This window comes from Nycticebus coucang, chromosome 3 (genome assembly GCF_027406575.1).
Source record: "Nycticebus coucang isolate mNycCou1 chromosome 3, mNycCou1.pri, whole genome shotgun sequence".
Lineage (NCBI taxonomy): Eukaryota > Metazoa > Chordata > Mammalia > Primates > Lorisidae > Nycticebus > Nycticebus coucang.
The window spans coordinates 40592869-40609426 of record NC_069782.1 but is presented as its reverse complement, the minus strand read 5'-3'; the positions used below and the strand labels follow the sequence as shown (position 1 = coordinate 40609426).

The 16558-nt window shown below is 37.8% G+C and overlaps 1 protein-coding gene across 1 annotated transcript in view; it reads right to left on the bottom strand.

The window, feature by feature from the left end:
- PPFIA2 (PTPRF interacting protein alpha 2) overlaps positions 1–16558 on the bottom strand; it is a 512563-nt gene that overhangs the window by 121381 nt on the left and 374624 nt on the right. The window contains exon 7 of the mRNA XM_053585751.1: positions 5047–5268. Within this exon, the coding sequence (XP_053441726.1) occupies positions 5047–5268 (222 nt within the window). The remainder of the gene's footprint in view (positions 1–5046; positions 5269–16558) is intronic.

Sequence of the window (16558 nt, the reverse complement as noted above, 5' to 3'; positions counted from 1 at the left end):
CTTTTCCATGCTTCACCTTCTTCCTACATTTTTTTTTTTTTTTTGGTTAGGATACTAACACCTGCCATATTACCTATAACTTTGTTGTTAAGAATTAGGTAACACAATATTTTAAGTGCTTTGTATGGTGCCTCATGTAAGACATATCCTCAATAAATAATAGCTGTTTAAAAATCTTTAATGACCATTATTTCCACAATGATTTGATCTCACTCTACACAGCATATGTTGCATGCAGAGATCATTACACACACATAGAGCATCATTTTGTTACAGCATTTTTTGACTCAGGGATTCATTTAGGAGATTCAATTTTTAACTGCAGGCTCTGTCGCCAAAAATACATTTTGAATTTATAAGTCAGAGAAAGAGCCTTTCCCTCTGTGGTATTTAATTCTAAAAGAGGAAACTTTCTCAAGCCCCTCAGAACTGCAATCTGAAAAATGAGAAAAAAACAAAGATTTAATGATCTGCTAACCTGCAGTTTATGCATAAATTGGGTTTTATTATATCTAAGAAATATAACTCTATAGTAACTAAGATCTAATAGAGTGAAAAATCTAAGTATTTGTTTCAGATAAGAGAAGAGATAAAATTGATAATGATTAATTTATTTAATCACACAGTGAAATTTTGCAGATTTTTTAGTAGGAAGTTGGAAAGATAAGCTGGTTTTATTCACAAAACAAAATATAATTACGATACTTCAGTGATAATGTTAGTACATTGATGGCCATATGTTTAAGGAGATATTATTATCTATACACAATCTGTAACCTTTTAGAATATAAGTTGGAGAGCTAAGCCATTTTATGAGAATATTTATTTTTATGCATATTGCGTCGACCTCTAGTGTACCTTACCTGCTTTAATAGTTAACAATCAATTTCAGGAGTGTTTTTTTTTTTAATGACAAAACTTCAAATGAAAATACTTTTTGGATAGATTTCTTTTTTGACAAAGAAAACTTGCAAAAATATATTCTGAAACCACTAATGGACTATCATTACAAAATTCATTTTAGGTACATTAGAGTATCATCACAGGGAAAGAGAAACACATTTTTTTTTTTTTAATTATACGTTGCTTTTCCTATTCCCTAATTTTTTCCCTAATTAATTCAACAAACATTTATCACCTGTCCAATATGTAAATCATACGGTTCTAGCAATGCTATAGAAGTACCAAGGAAAATTAACTCTTTTTTCTACTGAGAAATTTTATAGTGTATTTTATGTGACCACTACCCAGTAACATATGACTCAGGTACATAAAAGCATAACAGAAGGCTTTCATGTGAGTAATTTCTTCCATAAGTACATGATTTTTCACAACTTCTAACTTTTTGGAAAGAACAACCAAAAGATTAATCATTTAGGGTGAAGCTATATTTCATAGAATCAGGTGTACTTGCCCAAATAGACCTGCCCCACCCAGGAAGGGTCGACTCATGTCGACTCATTCCATTAGGAATGCCGCTAATTGCTGCCCTCCCTGACCCTTTAAATCCCCATCCACCATAACCCACGTGTGAAATTCCTTTCTTGATTTCACCCCACCTGCATCCAGATGGAAATAAAGACCACCTTACTTCTACAGAATGGAGATACTGTTTTCCTTTGTTTCACCCCTTGGAATAATCTTTCTTCCTTGGGTTGAGAACCTTTCAATATTGTAGCTGAATTTTTATGACAGTTGTTATCACTAAATACATTATTGTAGTGCGCTGATTTCAGAAGCAGACTGTGGCATCAGAAGCACAGGTCTTAACAGTAGACTGATCTTGTTTCTTGCTGGTGCTCAGCAAGAGGGCAGTGCACAAGCCTTGGGCAAGTCGCTTTACCTCAGTAAGTTTTGGGGGTTCTTATTCGAGAAAAATGGGCATAGTCATTAGTGCTATTCCTCTAGGGCAGTAGTGAGAAATTAGAGAAACTGTATAGAGTGCACTTACAATAGTTTTCACATGTAATTGGTCTTTTTAAAATCCTTAGCAAACCAGAGGCCTGTAGTGTGAGAGATAAATCTTTCAGTAATAGAACATTTTCTTAGCCGTCCCAGTGTTTGTGCATGTGTGTGTAAAAGTGGGATACAGCCAGAAAGTACGCAGTCTTAGTTACAGGCTGCATACTTTCACAGGTCTCATCTGCTCTATCACTTCCTACTGTCTTGCACCTGGCATGTCACACATTCATATTGCCTGCCTGGCTCTGAAAACATTTGTGTTTGCAACTTCCCTTTGAAGGTGGGTGATGAAAGATATTCCTTTCTCATGAAACTCTTCTAAAATATGATTATATAGAAATTATGGAGCTAGTCGATGAGGACATATTTTAAAAGAATTCTTTGTGAAAGGAGAATGCCTTAGCCATTAGTATAGACTCCTAATAAAGAACACCCAGCATCAGAGGATTAACATTTTCCATTTGACTGAGCTTTTCGTTGCCTACATCCAGACACTGTTGGAATCAAGGAGTTATTTTTAAATGGGCAACAAGAATGGGGGAGTTGGACATACGGGGCCCTCTCTGTAAGGAACCATGTTTAGATAAGCATGGGTAGACTAAGTGAGTGATAAATGTAAAGGAAAACACTGACTCTCCAGAACCAAAAGAGAGTGAAAAAAAGATCAAGAAATGGACCTACTGATTCAATAGCCACAAATCCTAGTGATCCCTTAACAGTGATATAGAAGAGGGGTTAAATTTTATCTACCTGATAAATTCTCTGAGTGGGTTGTGAAGAGAAGTAAAGAGAAGAGAGAATGTATCAGTGAACTCTTAATTCATAAAACATTGTATATTTATCTGTGCTGCAGTGGAGGGGTCTACCACTTCATAGGTTATCTAATTTTTTTTTTTTTTTGGAGATAGTAGGACTTGTCTTAGCACATATTTAAATATTGCTAATGCCATCTTATACTTACTTATTGTAAATACTTATAAATATTTGTTCTTTAAAAAATATTTTTGAGCTCCTATTATACACTGAATTGCCGTGTAGGTGGTTTGAACAGAGCAGTGTAACAACAACAGCAACAACAAAAAAACAAAGCAAAAAATCCTAGCTCTTATGAATCTTTGTGTACAGTTAGGGGTGGAGGCACATGAGACAAGTAAATCAGTAAAATATATTTGCGTCAGGTGACAGTAAGTGCTGTGGGATAAATAAATAAAAGGAAAGTGTATATATGTTAATAGCAAGATTAACATTAATAGCAAGAAGACATCCTTTGAGCAAAATCCAGAGGGAAAAGGAAATGTGATAAAATAGGTCCAGCTTGCTTGAAAGGTCCCCTTACCTGAACAGAGTGGGCTAGGAGGGGAGGGTAGGAGATCTCAAAAAAGTCAGACGGGTGGGATTAGATGTTGCCGTGGCTTGTAAATCCCTGCAGGGTTTTGTCACTACTCTAAGTAGAACAGGTAGCCATTAACATTTTTAAACAGAAAAATGACCTGAGCTGCCTTACACGTAGGCTACTCAGCCTGTAATTCTGAGTATAAAGTAAGGCAAGTTGAAGGCAGAAGCAGAAAAACCAGTCAGGAGACTATTATAATAATATTGTGAGAAATAGAAGTTGTAGTAGAACAAAGGAAAAGCCATGAAGATTATGAGAAGAGACAAATTTGGACAAATTTGTGGACAAATTTGTTGGAAGAGAACAGGATTTACTGCTGAGTCGAATGCAGGATGTGAGTGAGAGAGAAATACCCAGGACGGCGCCATAATTTTGGGTCTGAGCAACTATCATCATGGCTGCAGAAGACTGTAGGACAGGCGTCCTCAAACTGTGGCCCACGGGCCACATGAAGCAGTGTGAATTGTATTTGTTCCTGTTTTGTTTTTCACTTCAAAATAAGATATGTGCAGTGTGCATAGGAATTTGTTCATAGTTTTTTTTTTAACTATAGTCCGGCCCTCCAATGGTCTGAGGGACAGTGAATTGGACCCCCGTTTAAAAAGTTTGAGGACGACTGCTGTAGGAGATTCTAGTTTGTTAAGGAAATATCAAAAAAAATGTGTGCTGAAGATTCTAATTTAGAGATACCCCTTAGTAGTTTAGATGTAAATATCTGGAAATCAGAAAAGAAAAACAAGCTGGATATATAAATTGGGAGTCATGAGGCCATGGGTGGCTTTTGAAGCCATAAGACGACACAGCCTTACCAGGGAGGTAATGGTAGGCTGAGAAGAGAACTCACTCCATGGCTGTAGATGGAAAGTGGAACCAGTTAAGCAAGCTGAGATAAGGTTAGCAAATAAATATGGAGGAAAATCGGGAAATGGCAGTGAGCTGTTCGCCCCAAAGGAAGTACCCCAGGGAGGGAAGAGTGGTGAGTGGAAGCAGTCAAGTGCTTCCAAGGACTGAGAATCAGCCTCCGGATTCAGTGGCAGGGAGGTTAATAATGACTTTTATGTGAACAATTTTGACGGGACAGGGGGCAAAAGTATGATAAAACTTTTTTGAATGAAATAGTAATGAAAAGATTCTAAACTCTCACCTTGGGAAGTGAGATAATTTGACAATGTTACAAATAAAATATTACCTTGAACTTCTCGCATTAAATTTAAGGCACTATCTTTTTATAAAGAGGTGAAACAATGTCGAGTCTAATAATTGAATGTGTCAAAAAAGAAAGGTTATCTTATATGTGTGTATATGTGTACTTACATGTATATATATATATATATTCACATTCATTGACAGAAAAACTAAAATAAGAGATGGGACAATTTAGCATAGCAGTTAATGATTCATATCCATTTCCAGGGTTATTTAAAATTAAAGGCTTAAAAATTTTTTAAAGCATCAAAATGTATTTATTACATCTGACTCGATGCCACAAATTCCTCTTCATACATATTTAAACATTTCATGAAGTAAACTATTTTTGTCTTCCTGAACAAGTTTCCTATCCAATATAATGCATCCCAAACTATGGTTTGGGGAAGAATCAAAAAATACATGCCCTTAGGAGAAATTGTGGAAAGAGCATCTCAGAGACAGCGTTCAGGAAGCAAAGCTAGAGAACGGCGTGAATCACTTACCTCCCTGATGTCCCTTTGATACTTGGTGTTTATCTCTTCCGTTTTAATGAGCTCTTTTCTTGCTGTCTCTGCTTCCTGTTCCACCTCTCCCACTCGGGAAGAAAGGGCTGCTAAACGTTCTTTCATTTGGGCCATTTCATAGTTTTGCTTTTCAAGCAATTCTTGCAGTTCGACTATTTGACTAGTGTCATCAGTTGAGTCTATAGAACCATTGGACAAACGCTGTAGGAATAAAGAAAGAAAAGGCACTCAGGATTTCCTTTATATTTAATTTAAAATTCATGAACTTAAAATAATGAAACAGATACAGGTTTCACACTGAGAAATATGAACTTCTGAAAACAAGTAGTTTTGCAGGAAAACTAAGTTACTGAGAAAAATGTAAATTGACATTAAATATGAAGGTAGACTAGGAATATTCAAATAGGTTAAAAAAAGGATACATTTATTACTAATACATAATGGCATATTGATAAAACACAACATTTTATTTTTAATTAACAGGTAAAGACACAAAAACTAATATTTTAAGTTTTATTCAAGATACTGTTAAAATTTGCAAGCCTTATTTTCAATAACACTCAGAAAGAAAGAAGTTACAAAATATTTTTTATTAAAGAATGTTATTCGTGAAGGGGATCTGACCTAGCTGGGACAAAGGTTTAGCGTAGAATGGCATTGATTTCTATATCGGAGTCAAGATAAAAATCATAGGTGCACACAACTCAAGGGAAGTAAGTTGAAAGGAGTGACATATTTTGAGACTTACTTTTCTATTTTATGACAGAGATGCTGAAAAAAACATGATTTCTAGAAAGATAGCTTCAAAAGTATGCTTCACAGGATAAAAATCCAAAATATGTAAGGGATGCAAACAACCCAATATAAAGAAAATGCACAAATAGATTAAGAAATAGGGGAAATACCTGAATAGATATTTCTCCAAAAAAGACAGAAAAATGACCAGCATATACATGAAAAAAATGCTTAATATCACAAATCAATGAGGAACTCTAAATTAAAACCATAATTAAAACCACTTCACCAACGATTCTTGTTGGAATAGTTATTATTATAAACCAAGGGAGAAAGAGTGTTACTACGAACGTGGAAAGAAGAGAAAGCATGTTTGCTGATGGAGAGAATGTGAATTAATACAGCCATGATAGAAAACTGTATGTATGTTCCTCAAAAAAATTAAAAATAGAACTACTATACAACCCAGCAGTTTCAATAGTGAGAAAAGCAAAGGAATTAAAACCAGTATATCAAAGAGGTATCTACATTCCCATGTTCAATGCAGCATTGTTCACAATAGCTAAGCTATGGAATCAACCTCAGCGTCCTTCAGTGGATGAATGGGTAAGGAAAACGTAGTGTATATACACAATGGAATACTACTCGGTCTTGAAAACAAAGGAAATGCTATCGTGTGCAGCAACATGGATGAATCTGAAGGATGTTGTGTGAAGTGAAATAAGCCAGGCACAGAAAGATAGGTACGAGGTGGAATCTAAAAAAAAATCAAACTTACAGAAGTGGAGGGTAGAGTGCTGGTTACTACAGGCTGAGGGAGGTGGTTGATGGTGATCAGGAAAGAGGAAATATTGGTCAAGGAATAAAATGTTCCAATTGCACAGGAAAAATAAGTTTTAGTGATCTACTGAATAATACGATGACTACAGTAATGATAGATATTTTGAAATCATGAAAAGTAGATTTTAAATGTTCTCATCAAAAGATGATGAATAGGTTAGGTGATGAATATTTTAGCTTGATTTAATCAGTCTGCAATGGGTACACGTATCAAAACATACCCCATAAATATAGACAACTGTTATTTGTCGATTAAAAATTAAGAAAAGGAGGGATGTTTCGTAGATGCCTGGGAGCTTTGTGGTGAGAACAGGGCAGCAATCTGGGAGAAATAACTAGGAAGAGAAAAAGCAGATCCACATAGAAACACAAAAGCATGGAGAAAAAGCAGAGAAGGCATGGTCAGCATACATGTGTAATAACATGAGTTTGTTCCAAAATGACAGATGTATCAAAAAACAATTTTGAACGTAACGTAAATGCTGTGCTTTCTATGTGCAACTTTGTTGCTGAGAAGCACTGGCCAAGCTTGGGAAACCATACCTCACTGAAGCAAGCCACACAGGAATTCGTGCTATGCACACATGCACCTCCCTCAGATACTAACACTGACCTCAGCACGGCACGTGACTTATAAACGTTTCCATCTGCACCTGTGTCATGACATTCTGCTGGATTTCGGACACCTCTCCTTCTACCACTTCATAACAAATGACAGCCTTTAACCCTTCTGACATCCACATCCACCAGCAAACTTCTGGTTATGTTCAGAATAAAGAGCCTTATCGGTCACTGCATGTATGCCATTATGACCCAGGTAATACGTGCAAAATATGCTACCATTTTTATTCGTTTTCTACCTTTATTACCTTTATCTGAATGTGATATCAATGCACATTTTAGTGTTATGCCATCAATCCCATTTCCCTCATAAGCTCTGTGCTTTTTACTGCCCAATTTTGCCTACTCACTAGTTTTAGGAACGCAAATGTCACGTAGAGCCAAACTGACTGCAGGAGAAAGGGGAAAGGACAGAAAGCAGCCTAAAGCAGGGAGAAAGACGCAACACACGGAAAAGGGAGACAGACAAGTGGCCAGAAGTGTTGCTGTGCCCGATTACCTACTACAACGGAGGGGATGGAAAAACACAGGCAAGTCAAAATCCAAGAGCAGGCAAGGGTGGACACATACTGAATTGCATTCTTTTAGTTGATTACAGGAATTTCTCATCATGAGGAGGTAGAAAGTCTATTAAGTTTTGAACTTGCCTGGTTATTTGTAGATCATGCATAGAGTTTGAAAACATTTGAAACTCTGTCAAAAACTCTGCAAAATCACACTTCAGTTATGCCACATTTGGACTAATTGACTGGCAATTCGTTCTAGACAATATCTGCATACTGTAAAAATTCCCAATTCTCTTTCTTTGAGAGCAATTCATAAATACATGCTTAGCCCTGATCTTTCAGCAAGCAAAACTCTTAGTAGCAAGGAGAACAGAGACTCTCATCTAAGGGCTATTTTGCTAATGGGCTGCACCAGCCATGCCAACATTCCTATGTATTTGTAACATTACTCACCACTTTTATTAGACAGAATTCTGTACTCACAACTCACTACTTCTATGAACAAATAATGAATAATAGTTTCAAAGGATTAGGTCTCTAGATCCAAAATTTATCTTAGGGGTTAAATTATTAACCAACCAGGAATTCCTTTGAATAATCATTTTCAGACTGTAACTAAAACTACAACACAATTGTGCCAAATAATTAAATTAAAAAATATCTTAAAAATAGAAGAAGATGAAAAACATAACATGTATCAAGAAAATAGAAGAACTTATCTGTTTTCTTAGGGCAAATAAATATAACTTGATATTTTCAAACACTGAAAAACACAAACTACTGACATCTTCAACAACACAAATGAATATCTTAAAAACATTATGCTGAAAAAAAAACCCCGATGCAAACAAGCAAAGTTCACACTATGTGATTTCATTCTAAAAAATAATCTATGGTGTCAAGAAAACAGATGGGCTGTTGCCTACGTGTGGGCTATGGGGAATAGTATTGTCTGCAAAGGGACAGAAGGGTATTTTTGCCATTACCTTTTTTTTCATTTGTTTGTTTTGTTTTATTTCGCAGTTTTTGGCCGGGGCTGGGTTTGAACCCGCCACCTCTGGTATATGGGGCCGACACCCTACCCCTTTGAGCCACAGGTGCCACCCAGGACACAAGGGTATTTTTAAGAGTGTTGAGAAGGTTCTCTATCTTGATGGTGGTAGCATTTACCTAGCACTAAATACATTTGCTTTGGAAAAAGAAACTACGAAGATAACTAAACACAAATTTTTGTTTTGAAAAATGCTTTAGATAGTTGAAAAATTACATTTAGGTTTCTGGAACCATAATAAATTTTGGAGGAATTGAGACTCAATTACATAGAAGTGATGTGAATTAAAATGCAGAGTTTTTAATGTTTAATTCCCAGTTCATCTATCCTTTACCAGATTGCCTCCAATCAGAACATATAAATCAACAGCATAAAATAATAGGCTCTGCATGGTATGGACAGGAAAGTTTACAAGCCACTCACAGACATATCTGAGTATGTGTGTGTACGCGCAGGTGAGTGCATATGTACACACACACACACACACACACACGAGATGTGTATGTATATATAAATATAATATATGCACATGATACACACACACTGTATTTGACATATATTTTTTCTGCAACTGAATATTTATTTTCTAATTAGAAAAATTATTATTCCAATTCTGTGCACCTGATGTCCATTAAAATCTTGTTTAAAAATTACATATGTTTAAATGGACTCAAGGTAAGGGAAATTTAACTAAATAGAAACAGTAATCAGGCAAGTAAAACACTTTAAGAATGTTAACCTCTTTAATTTGTTTACGCAGCAGATGTGTGGGGCACAGTCTTCGTGCTACGTTTGGGCAACTGTCCATGGGAACATTTTCAAACCCTCAATTTTTCTCTCAACTGAATATTTCAGATTGTATATGAAACCAGCACATTGTACCCCTTGATTGCACTAATGTACACAGCTATGATTTAACAATAAAAAAAAGAAAGAAAGAAAGAAAAAAATGTGTGTAATCGCTTATCTTTTCAAATCACCGTAAGCGTATTGTACGGTGAGGTTAATATCTATTTTGGTAACTTCAGAGCTAAAGGGTAATATTAATACTGCAATTTATATGTTAGAAAAAATAATATCTTGCTTTTATTTCAAATCAGTGTTATCTAGATTTACCTTTAAAATAATTGAGGCATGTTAAATGTTAAATGACCAAATTAAAGGAAAAGTCAATGCTTATTTTGAGCATCTTTACTGATATATAATTTATGTACCATGAAATTCACCCCTTTAAAGTGTAAATTTGTACAGTGTTTAGTATACTTACAGAGTTGTGCAACTACCAACATGATCTAATATGATGACATTGATATTATCCCCAGTAGAATCCCTGTATCAATGAATAGTCACTCACGGCTGACTTCCACACCTAGTCCTAGACAGCCAATAACTACTTTTTGTTGCATAGATTTCCAATTCAGGATCTTTCACGTAAATGGAATCTAAAAGGTTTTATTCACTGAAAATAATGCTTTTGAGTTTTATACATGTTGTATAATATTATCAATACTTCATTTCTGTTATTGCTAAACACACAGTATTCCATCATGTAGATATACCACATTTGTATATATCCTTCAGTTAACAGACATAAGGTTTTCTCTACCTTGTGACTACTATTACCCTCTTTCCCCGAAAATAAGACAGTGTCTTATTTTAAGGTGTGCTCCCAAAGATGCGCTGGGTCTTATTTTCAGGGGACGTCTTATCTTTCCTATAAGCAGGTCTTATTTTCGGAGGATGTCTTATTTTCGGGGAAACGGGATAATATAAACAACACTGCCAGGAACATTTGCATATTAGTGTTTGTGTGAACAAATATCTTTGGTTCTCTTAGATATGATTCCTAAGAGTTAATCCTTGGATAGATTCCTAGGAGTTAATCACGCATGGGAATCCGGGGAACTACCCGTCGTGGACAATTTTTGCTTACTTTCTCAACACCCATTTGTTACTTTCCCTTGGAGTTATCCTCAGCGAGGGTTGCCAAATGAAATAGAGGATGCTCAGGTACATTTGAATTGCAAGTAAACAATGAAAAGTTGTTCAGTAGAAGTATGTCACGTGCATTATTTAGATCAAGCTCACCCTAGAGGAATTGATTATCAAAAAAAAAAAAAACCCATTGAGGCAAGACTTGAAAAATGAGCATAAGTCATGTGCATGTATTTGGCAGAGGGAGCAGAAAGATTGAAGCTTAAGACTGAAATTGAATCAGCTGCTATTCAATTTTCCTACCTGAATATCAAACAAACAATCCAAATTCAACCTGCTCAAACTATATTCCTGTACACCCCCTCAATCTATTTCACCTTAACCCCTCCCCAAGTCAATAAGTAAAAACTTGATCTTTTCAGTTGCTCAAGTCAAAAATTTTGGAATCATCCTAAAATCTCCCCCCTCCTTCTCATTTATGCAAGCTGTCAGAATTAACATGTTGGCTTTCTTTTCACAGTACATTTGAATCTGACCCACTCTCATGACCTCGGTCATTGTCACCCCTATGTGGGCCAGCCAGCCTCTCTTAAATTACTTTAACCGCCTTCTAATTGTTCCTTCCTTTGCTTCCAATATTGTGTTCTTTTGTTTTTTGTTTCACAATATGGCCAGGGTACAAATATTTTGGTTACATGAATTGCTTTTTTTAGAGTTTGAGTCAAATTTATAGGTGCACTCATCATGCAGTAGCATGTATTGTACTGTTAGAGGTGAGTTTATCACCCCACCTTGGGTTCTCTGAGTTTTATTCCTTGTATGTCTGTGATTTTGAATGATTAGTTCCCATTTAGTAGAGAGTGTATGCTGCGTTTATTTTTCCATTCTTGTGATACTTCACCTAGAAGAATGGTCTCTAGTTCCATCCAGGTTTTTATAAAAGGTATTAGTTCACTGTTCATTTTTATAGCGGTGTAGTATTCCCTGGTGTACATTTAGGACATTTTACTGAGCCACTTGGGTTTGGTGGCTGTCTTGGTTGACTCTGCATCTCTGTGATTATGAATTGAGCTCGGATAAACTTTCTTACAGCAGCCAGATTAATGTACAGCGATGCTGTCCCATTGTTGTCAAATGAGGTTTCTCTGTTTAAAACCCTACAATGGTTTTTCATTCTACTCAGAACAAAAGTACAAGTCTTACAAAGAACAATAAGCACTTCTCAGACCCTCAGGTGCTGGCGCCTGCCCTCTCCCACCTGCTATTCCCCACCTGCTGACTGTTTCTGTCGCACAGGCACCCTCGGCCCTTCCTCCACCTTCCTCCAGTAAGTCACTCGCTCTCCTGTAAGCAGGTCTTCTGTACGGCCTTCGCTTTCCTTCTTCCTTCTGCCTGGAACGCTCTTGCCCTAAGTCAGCCACATAACTGACATCCCCAACTGTTTCCGTGGGACTGACCTGAGCATTTATTTAATGTGACATCCGCCTGCACCCCACCCGCTTCCCAGGACTCTTTATCTTTTTTTCTTTCTTCACTTTCTCTTTTTTTCCAAAAGCATTTTTCATCTTCCAACATAACAAATGATTTACTTATTTTTATTTATTGGTCATTGTACTCTAACCTCCTCCAACTTGCTAGATTATAAGACTTAGGAGGGAAGCACCTTTATATGTTTCTTTCTTGGTGTAACGAAAGTGCCTAGAGTGATGTCTGGCCTGTGCTGGTTTTACTAGGTATTTAGGACCTTCTGAGAACACGGGTGCCCTGCTTTAGCGCTACCTGAAGCAATTGCTCCACCTGGAAGGAGGAGGAGGGCAGGCATCCCATTTCATGTTGCCCCGCCCTTATCCAGGCAACTGCTTATACCTGAGACGGGAGGAAATGCTTTATCAATGCCTTCATCAGGCAAGAATGCCCCTTACCTGCTCCAGGTGGGCTTTCAGAGAGGGCGGTCCGAGGTGCAGATGGAATTGAGGACACCTGTTGATTACTTAGTAACCTCCTATACTTTCCAAGACCCCTCCAAGACAGGGCCAATACAGGGAAACAGCCTGAGAGACTTGTTTAGTCTCTCTCTCTCCTGGCTTCCCGGAAACAGACTCGGTCCATTTTATAATAAAGAGCTGCTTATGTGAGATTGTTTTCTGCCTGTGGTCACTCAGGCATATTGACCCTATTGGTGATTTTTTTTTTCCTCGTAAGAAGCCAGGACAATGTAACAAGGAGGCTGGATGAGACACTTTCGTGTGTATGGTCATTCTTTGGTCAAAGGCATGCAAGAACTCAGGGCAGGCTGGCACTCTGATGTCTTTGTACCATGATTTGGATTGCTCTGGCAAGGTAAATCAGCTCCTGTTTTTTCTACCAAAATACTCTGGCTTGGATAACACTACCAGGAGGTGGTGATCGTGATCACCAGTGCTAGTACTTTTTAAACAACCAGGTCCTAATAACAACAGATATTGTCCTGGTGCCCAAAATTAAAACACAAAATGAAACAACAATAACAACAAAACCTAGAGGCTCTTAGGTTTCAGAGGTTGTGCAGGGCCCTCTTCCTATGATTTGGAGAGGAGACATCCGAACAGGTACTTTGGCCAAATGGAGGATGCCCAACTTTAAAAAACTTTAAATGGTGTAGCTTTTCTCATTTCCCTCCTTGCCACCTTGGCCAGAGGGTGAGGTCATTACCTGGGGATAGCCAGCCCTAACAGACCCCACCTGGCAAAGTAACCCCCTTTCTTTCTTTCCCTCTTGCTATATGGGTGAACTGAGATTTAAAAAAAAACAACAAAACTTAACCCTCTTCTGCACAGCTGCCCGGCCACAGAACAAGCTAGATAATGAAGAACAGTGGTCACCACATCATCCCCTTATTTTACAATTTAATCCTTTTTGCAAAAGGAAAGAAAAATGGGCTAAAATACTGTATGTACAGGCTTCCTTTTACTTACAGAAAAATCCTTGGTGGTGTAAGGGATGTTCCAAGTTAAGTAAGATCATGGTGTTAGGAAATACTCCTCAACTTCTCACTTGTTCCAACCTGTCCCTATACCCAGAGAGGCCTGAAGGGGGCCCTGCAAAGAGGGAGGTGCTGCTGTCTCTACCTCCACCAGGGGAAAGGCAGCTTGGATCCTACCCTGGGTGAAAGCAGCAGGGAAGTTCAGACCTAGTCCATACATAAGTCCTCTACTTTAGGAAAGTTAAATAAAACAAGATCTGGCGAACTACACGGATCACCCTAACGAGTATGTAGAGACCTCCAGCCTTTGTGCCTAGCTTATGACTTGGCTTGGAAAGATGCACATGTTATTCTAAGCCACACTTTAGATATTTTTGAGAAATTCAGAATCTTATTTGAGGCACAAAAGTGCCTTAATTGAGGCCACCATATTATACCTTTCAGGCCCTAAATCACCAGTAGGTGAAATCTCACAGCAGAGCCTGTGATTGACCAGGGTGGAATAATAGTTTCTCAGAACAAAGGTGGAAGGGAGAACATTTTCTACTTTGTGTCCAGATTGGCCTCAAGGACACCAACCGAAAGTGGTCAATTATTCCAAGGTCTCCTCAGGACTGAAAAAAAGTTGCTGAAGTTTTCTTGAAGACTTCTGAAGGATGTCATACCTTGTTTTGGCCTCCTCCAGTCCTTACAAAGCAACAACACTCCTGCTTTTGCTTTATGGTTAGTGCAGGCAATCTCTAGGACCCTGCAGATCTCTTACTATCTGCATTGTGTCTGGAGGCCTCAGACATCAGGCCAGGTGGAGCGAGTTAACCACAGCCTCAAGCTCACCCTCTGTAAGATGAGCCAAGTGATCAGACCCACTTGGTTACAACTTTTCCCAGTCACTCTTTTGCATTTACACATTGTGGCTAATGCCCCCTTTTCTTTGAGTGCTTTTGAAATGCTACATGGCCGATCTTTTTCTCTGATCACTTTGGTTTTGATTTTCAGGAAGCAACTGGACCCCAACATGCCCTTGAAGTAGCACAGTTCTTGTAGACATTACAAGAACACAAGCTGCAACCTAGACACCCTTCTTCCCCAGTCCTCTCTGTCGGCCTGGAGACTGAGTGCTCATCAGACAGTACAAGGATGAGTCCCCTACATCCTAGCTAATCCCAATATGGAAAGTTCTTATCTGGTCTTACTTCTACCCAAGTGCTGTTCAAATTTCAAGGATGCCTTGGACCCCTCATTCACAGGTGAAATTATGGAATGAAACTCACATGAGATTCCAACGCTAGGACAAATAGTCACGTAATCTCTTGGAGAATCTCTGGTATCTGTTTCAGTGAACTTCTCTTGCTGTACCTCTTTCAGATAAGTAGTATAAACTGTTTACCCATAAGTGAGACACATTTTGTCCTGGCAAACCAAACCACATATACCTTAAGGCTTAACCAACCTTGCTGGATACCCTTGTCCCCTAAGTCATGGGGCTTTACTAAACCAAATGATGTGGGAAACATGAGGAAATTACTCTCTTACTACTAAGCCACATTCTACTCTCTCACACATTCGGGGCACCCATGCCCACACTCAGACGTTTACAAAAATCCAACAGTCCTGGCCATTTCCCAAGTCCTCACAACCTGAACCCTCCAGGGCCATATTTACTTATGTTAGTAATGTGCCCAGCACACTTTTCCCATTTGTATTTCTCATGTTTATGGATAGGAGCTTGATGTGGGGATCCTGCCTCCTTTCAATGCATACGTGATCTTGTCATTCTCCAACCACCTGTAAGAAACACAACTCAGCCTTGTTTTTTGTGAACTTGATTTTTTTGTCACTTATCAGAACCCTGACTTTGCTTTTCTCAATCCAAAAAAAAACTGCATCTTGACTAAATTTTCCCAGACTTCAGTGTTTTGGATTGCCCTCCTTACCCTTATTGAGTTTTGTTGGAGACGTATACAACAGAAGATTAATTTCCCAGTGGGCCCGAAAAGGAAACATCCTGTCCCCCCTCTTTGGCACACAAGGAAAGCAGCCTTGTACTTTAGCTGGTTAAAGGCTCTCTAATCTTGGATGAGATTAATTCTTAATTCTTCTTTTGCTCACCCCTTAGTCAATCCCTTACTCACAGCTACGTTAGCCATCTGGAGAGCTGAGTGGCATGGAATTCCAGTATAGAATTCAAAACTGTTATTTTTAAATCTACACTGGCTCCTTCCATCACATAACTGTCTGTTTGTAATTTCTGAAAACCTAGAGCCTAGACAAAGAAGTAGTGTTTTCAACCATGACTACCATTAGAATCCTTGGGGAACAGGATAAAAATATACTGAATGGATCTCATTCCTAACCGTATTAAGGGTAGGGCCCTTCCATATAATCGTTTTTAATTCTCCATAGGTAATTTTAATTCATTTGGAGTTAAGAAGAATAGATCGATATTATCCAGATACTTTATTGACTACAATACCTAATTTAGTCATCAAATCTGAAACACTGGCATCAAGAGGGTAAGAGTTTAAAATAATACTGTTTATCCTACCATTTTTAAATGTTTCAAATGAGCCAACCTTCGGAATGGGAGAAAATATCTGTAAACTCCACATCCAACAAAGGACTAATACCCAGAATCTACAGTGAGCTCAAACAAATCAGCAAGAAAAAAAAAATAATAAAAATAACCTATCAAAAAGTCAACAAAAGACTTAAACAGAAGTTTTTCTTTTTAAAAGATAGCAAACATGAAAAAATGTTCAACGTCAACAAATTGCAAATTAAAACTACGATGACACATCACCTCACCCCTCGCAGAATGATCTTTATTAAAAAGTTAAAAAA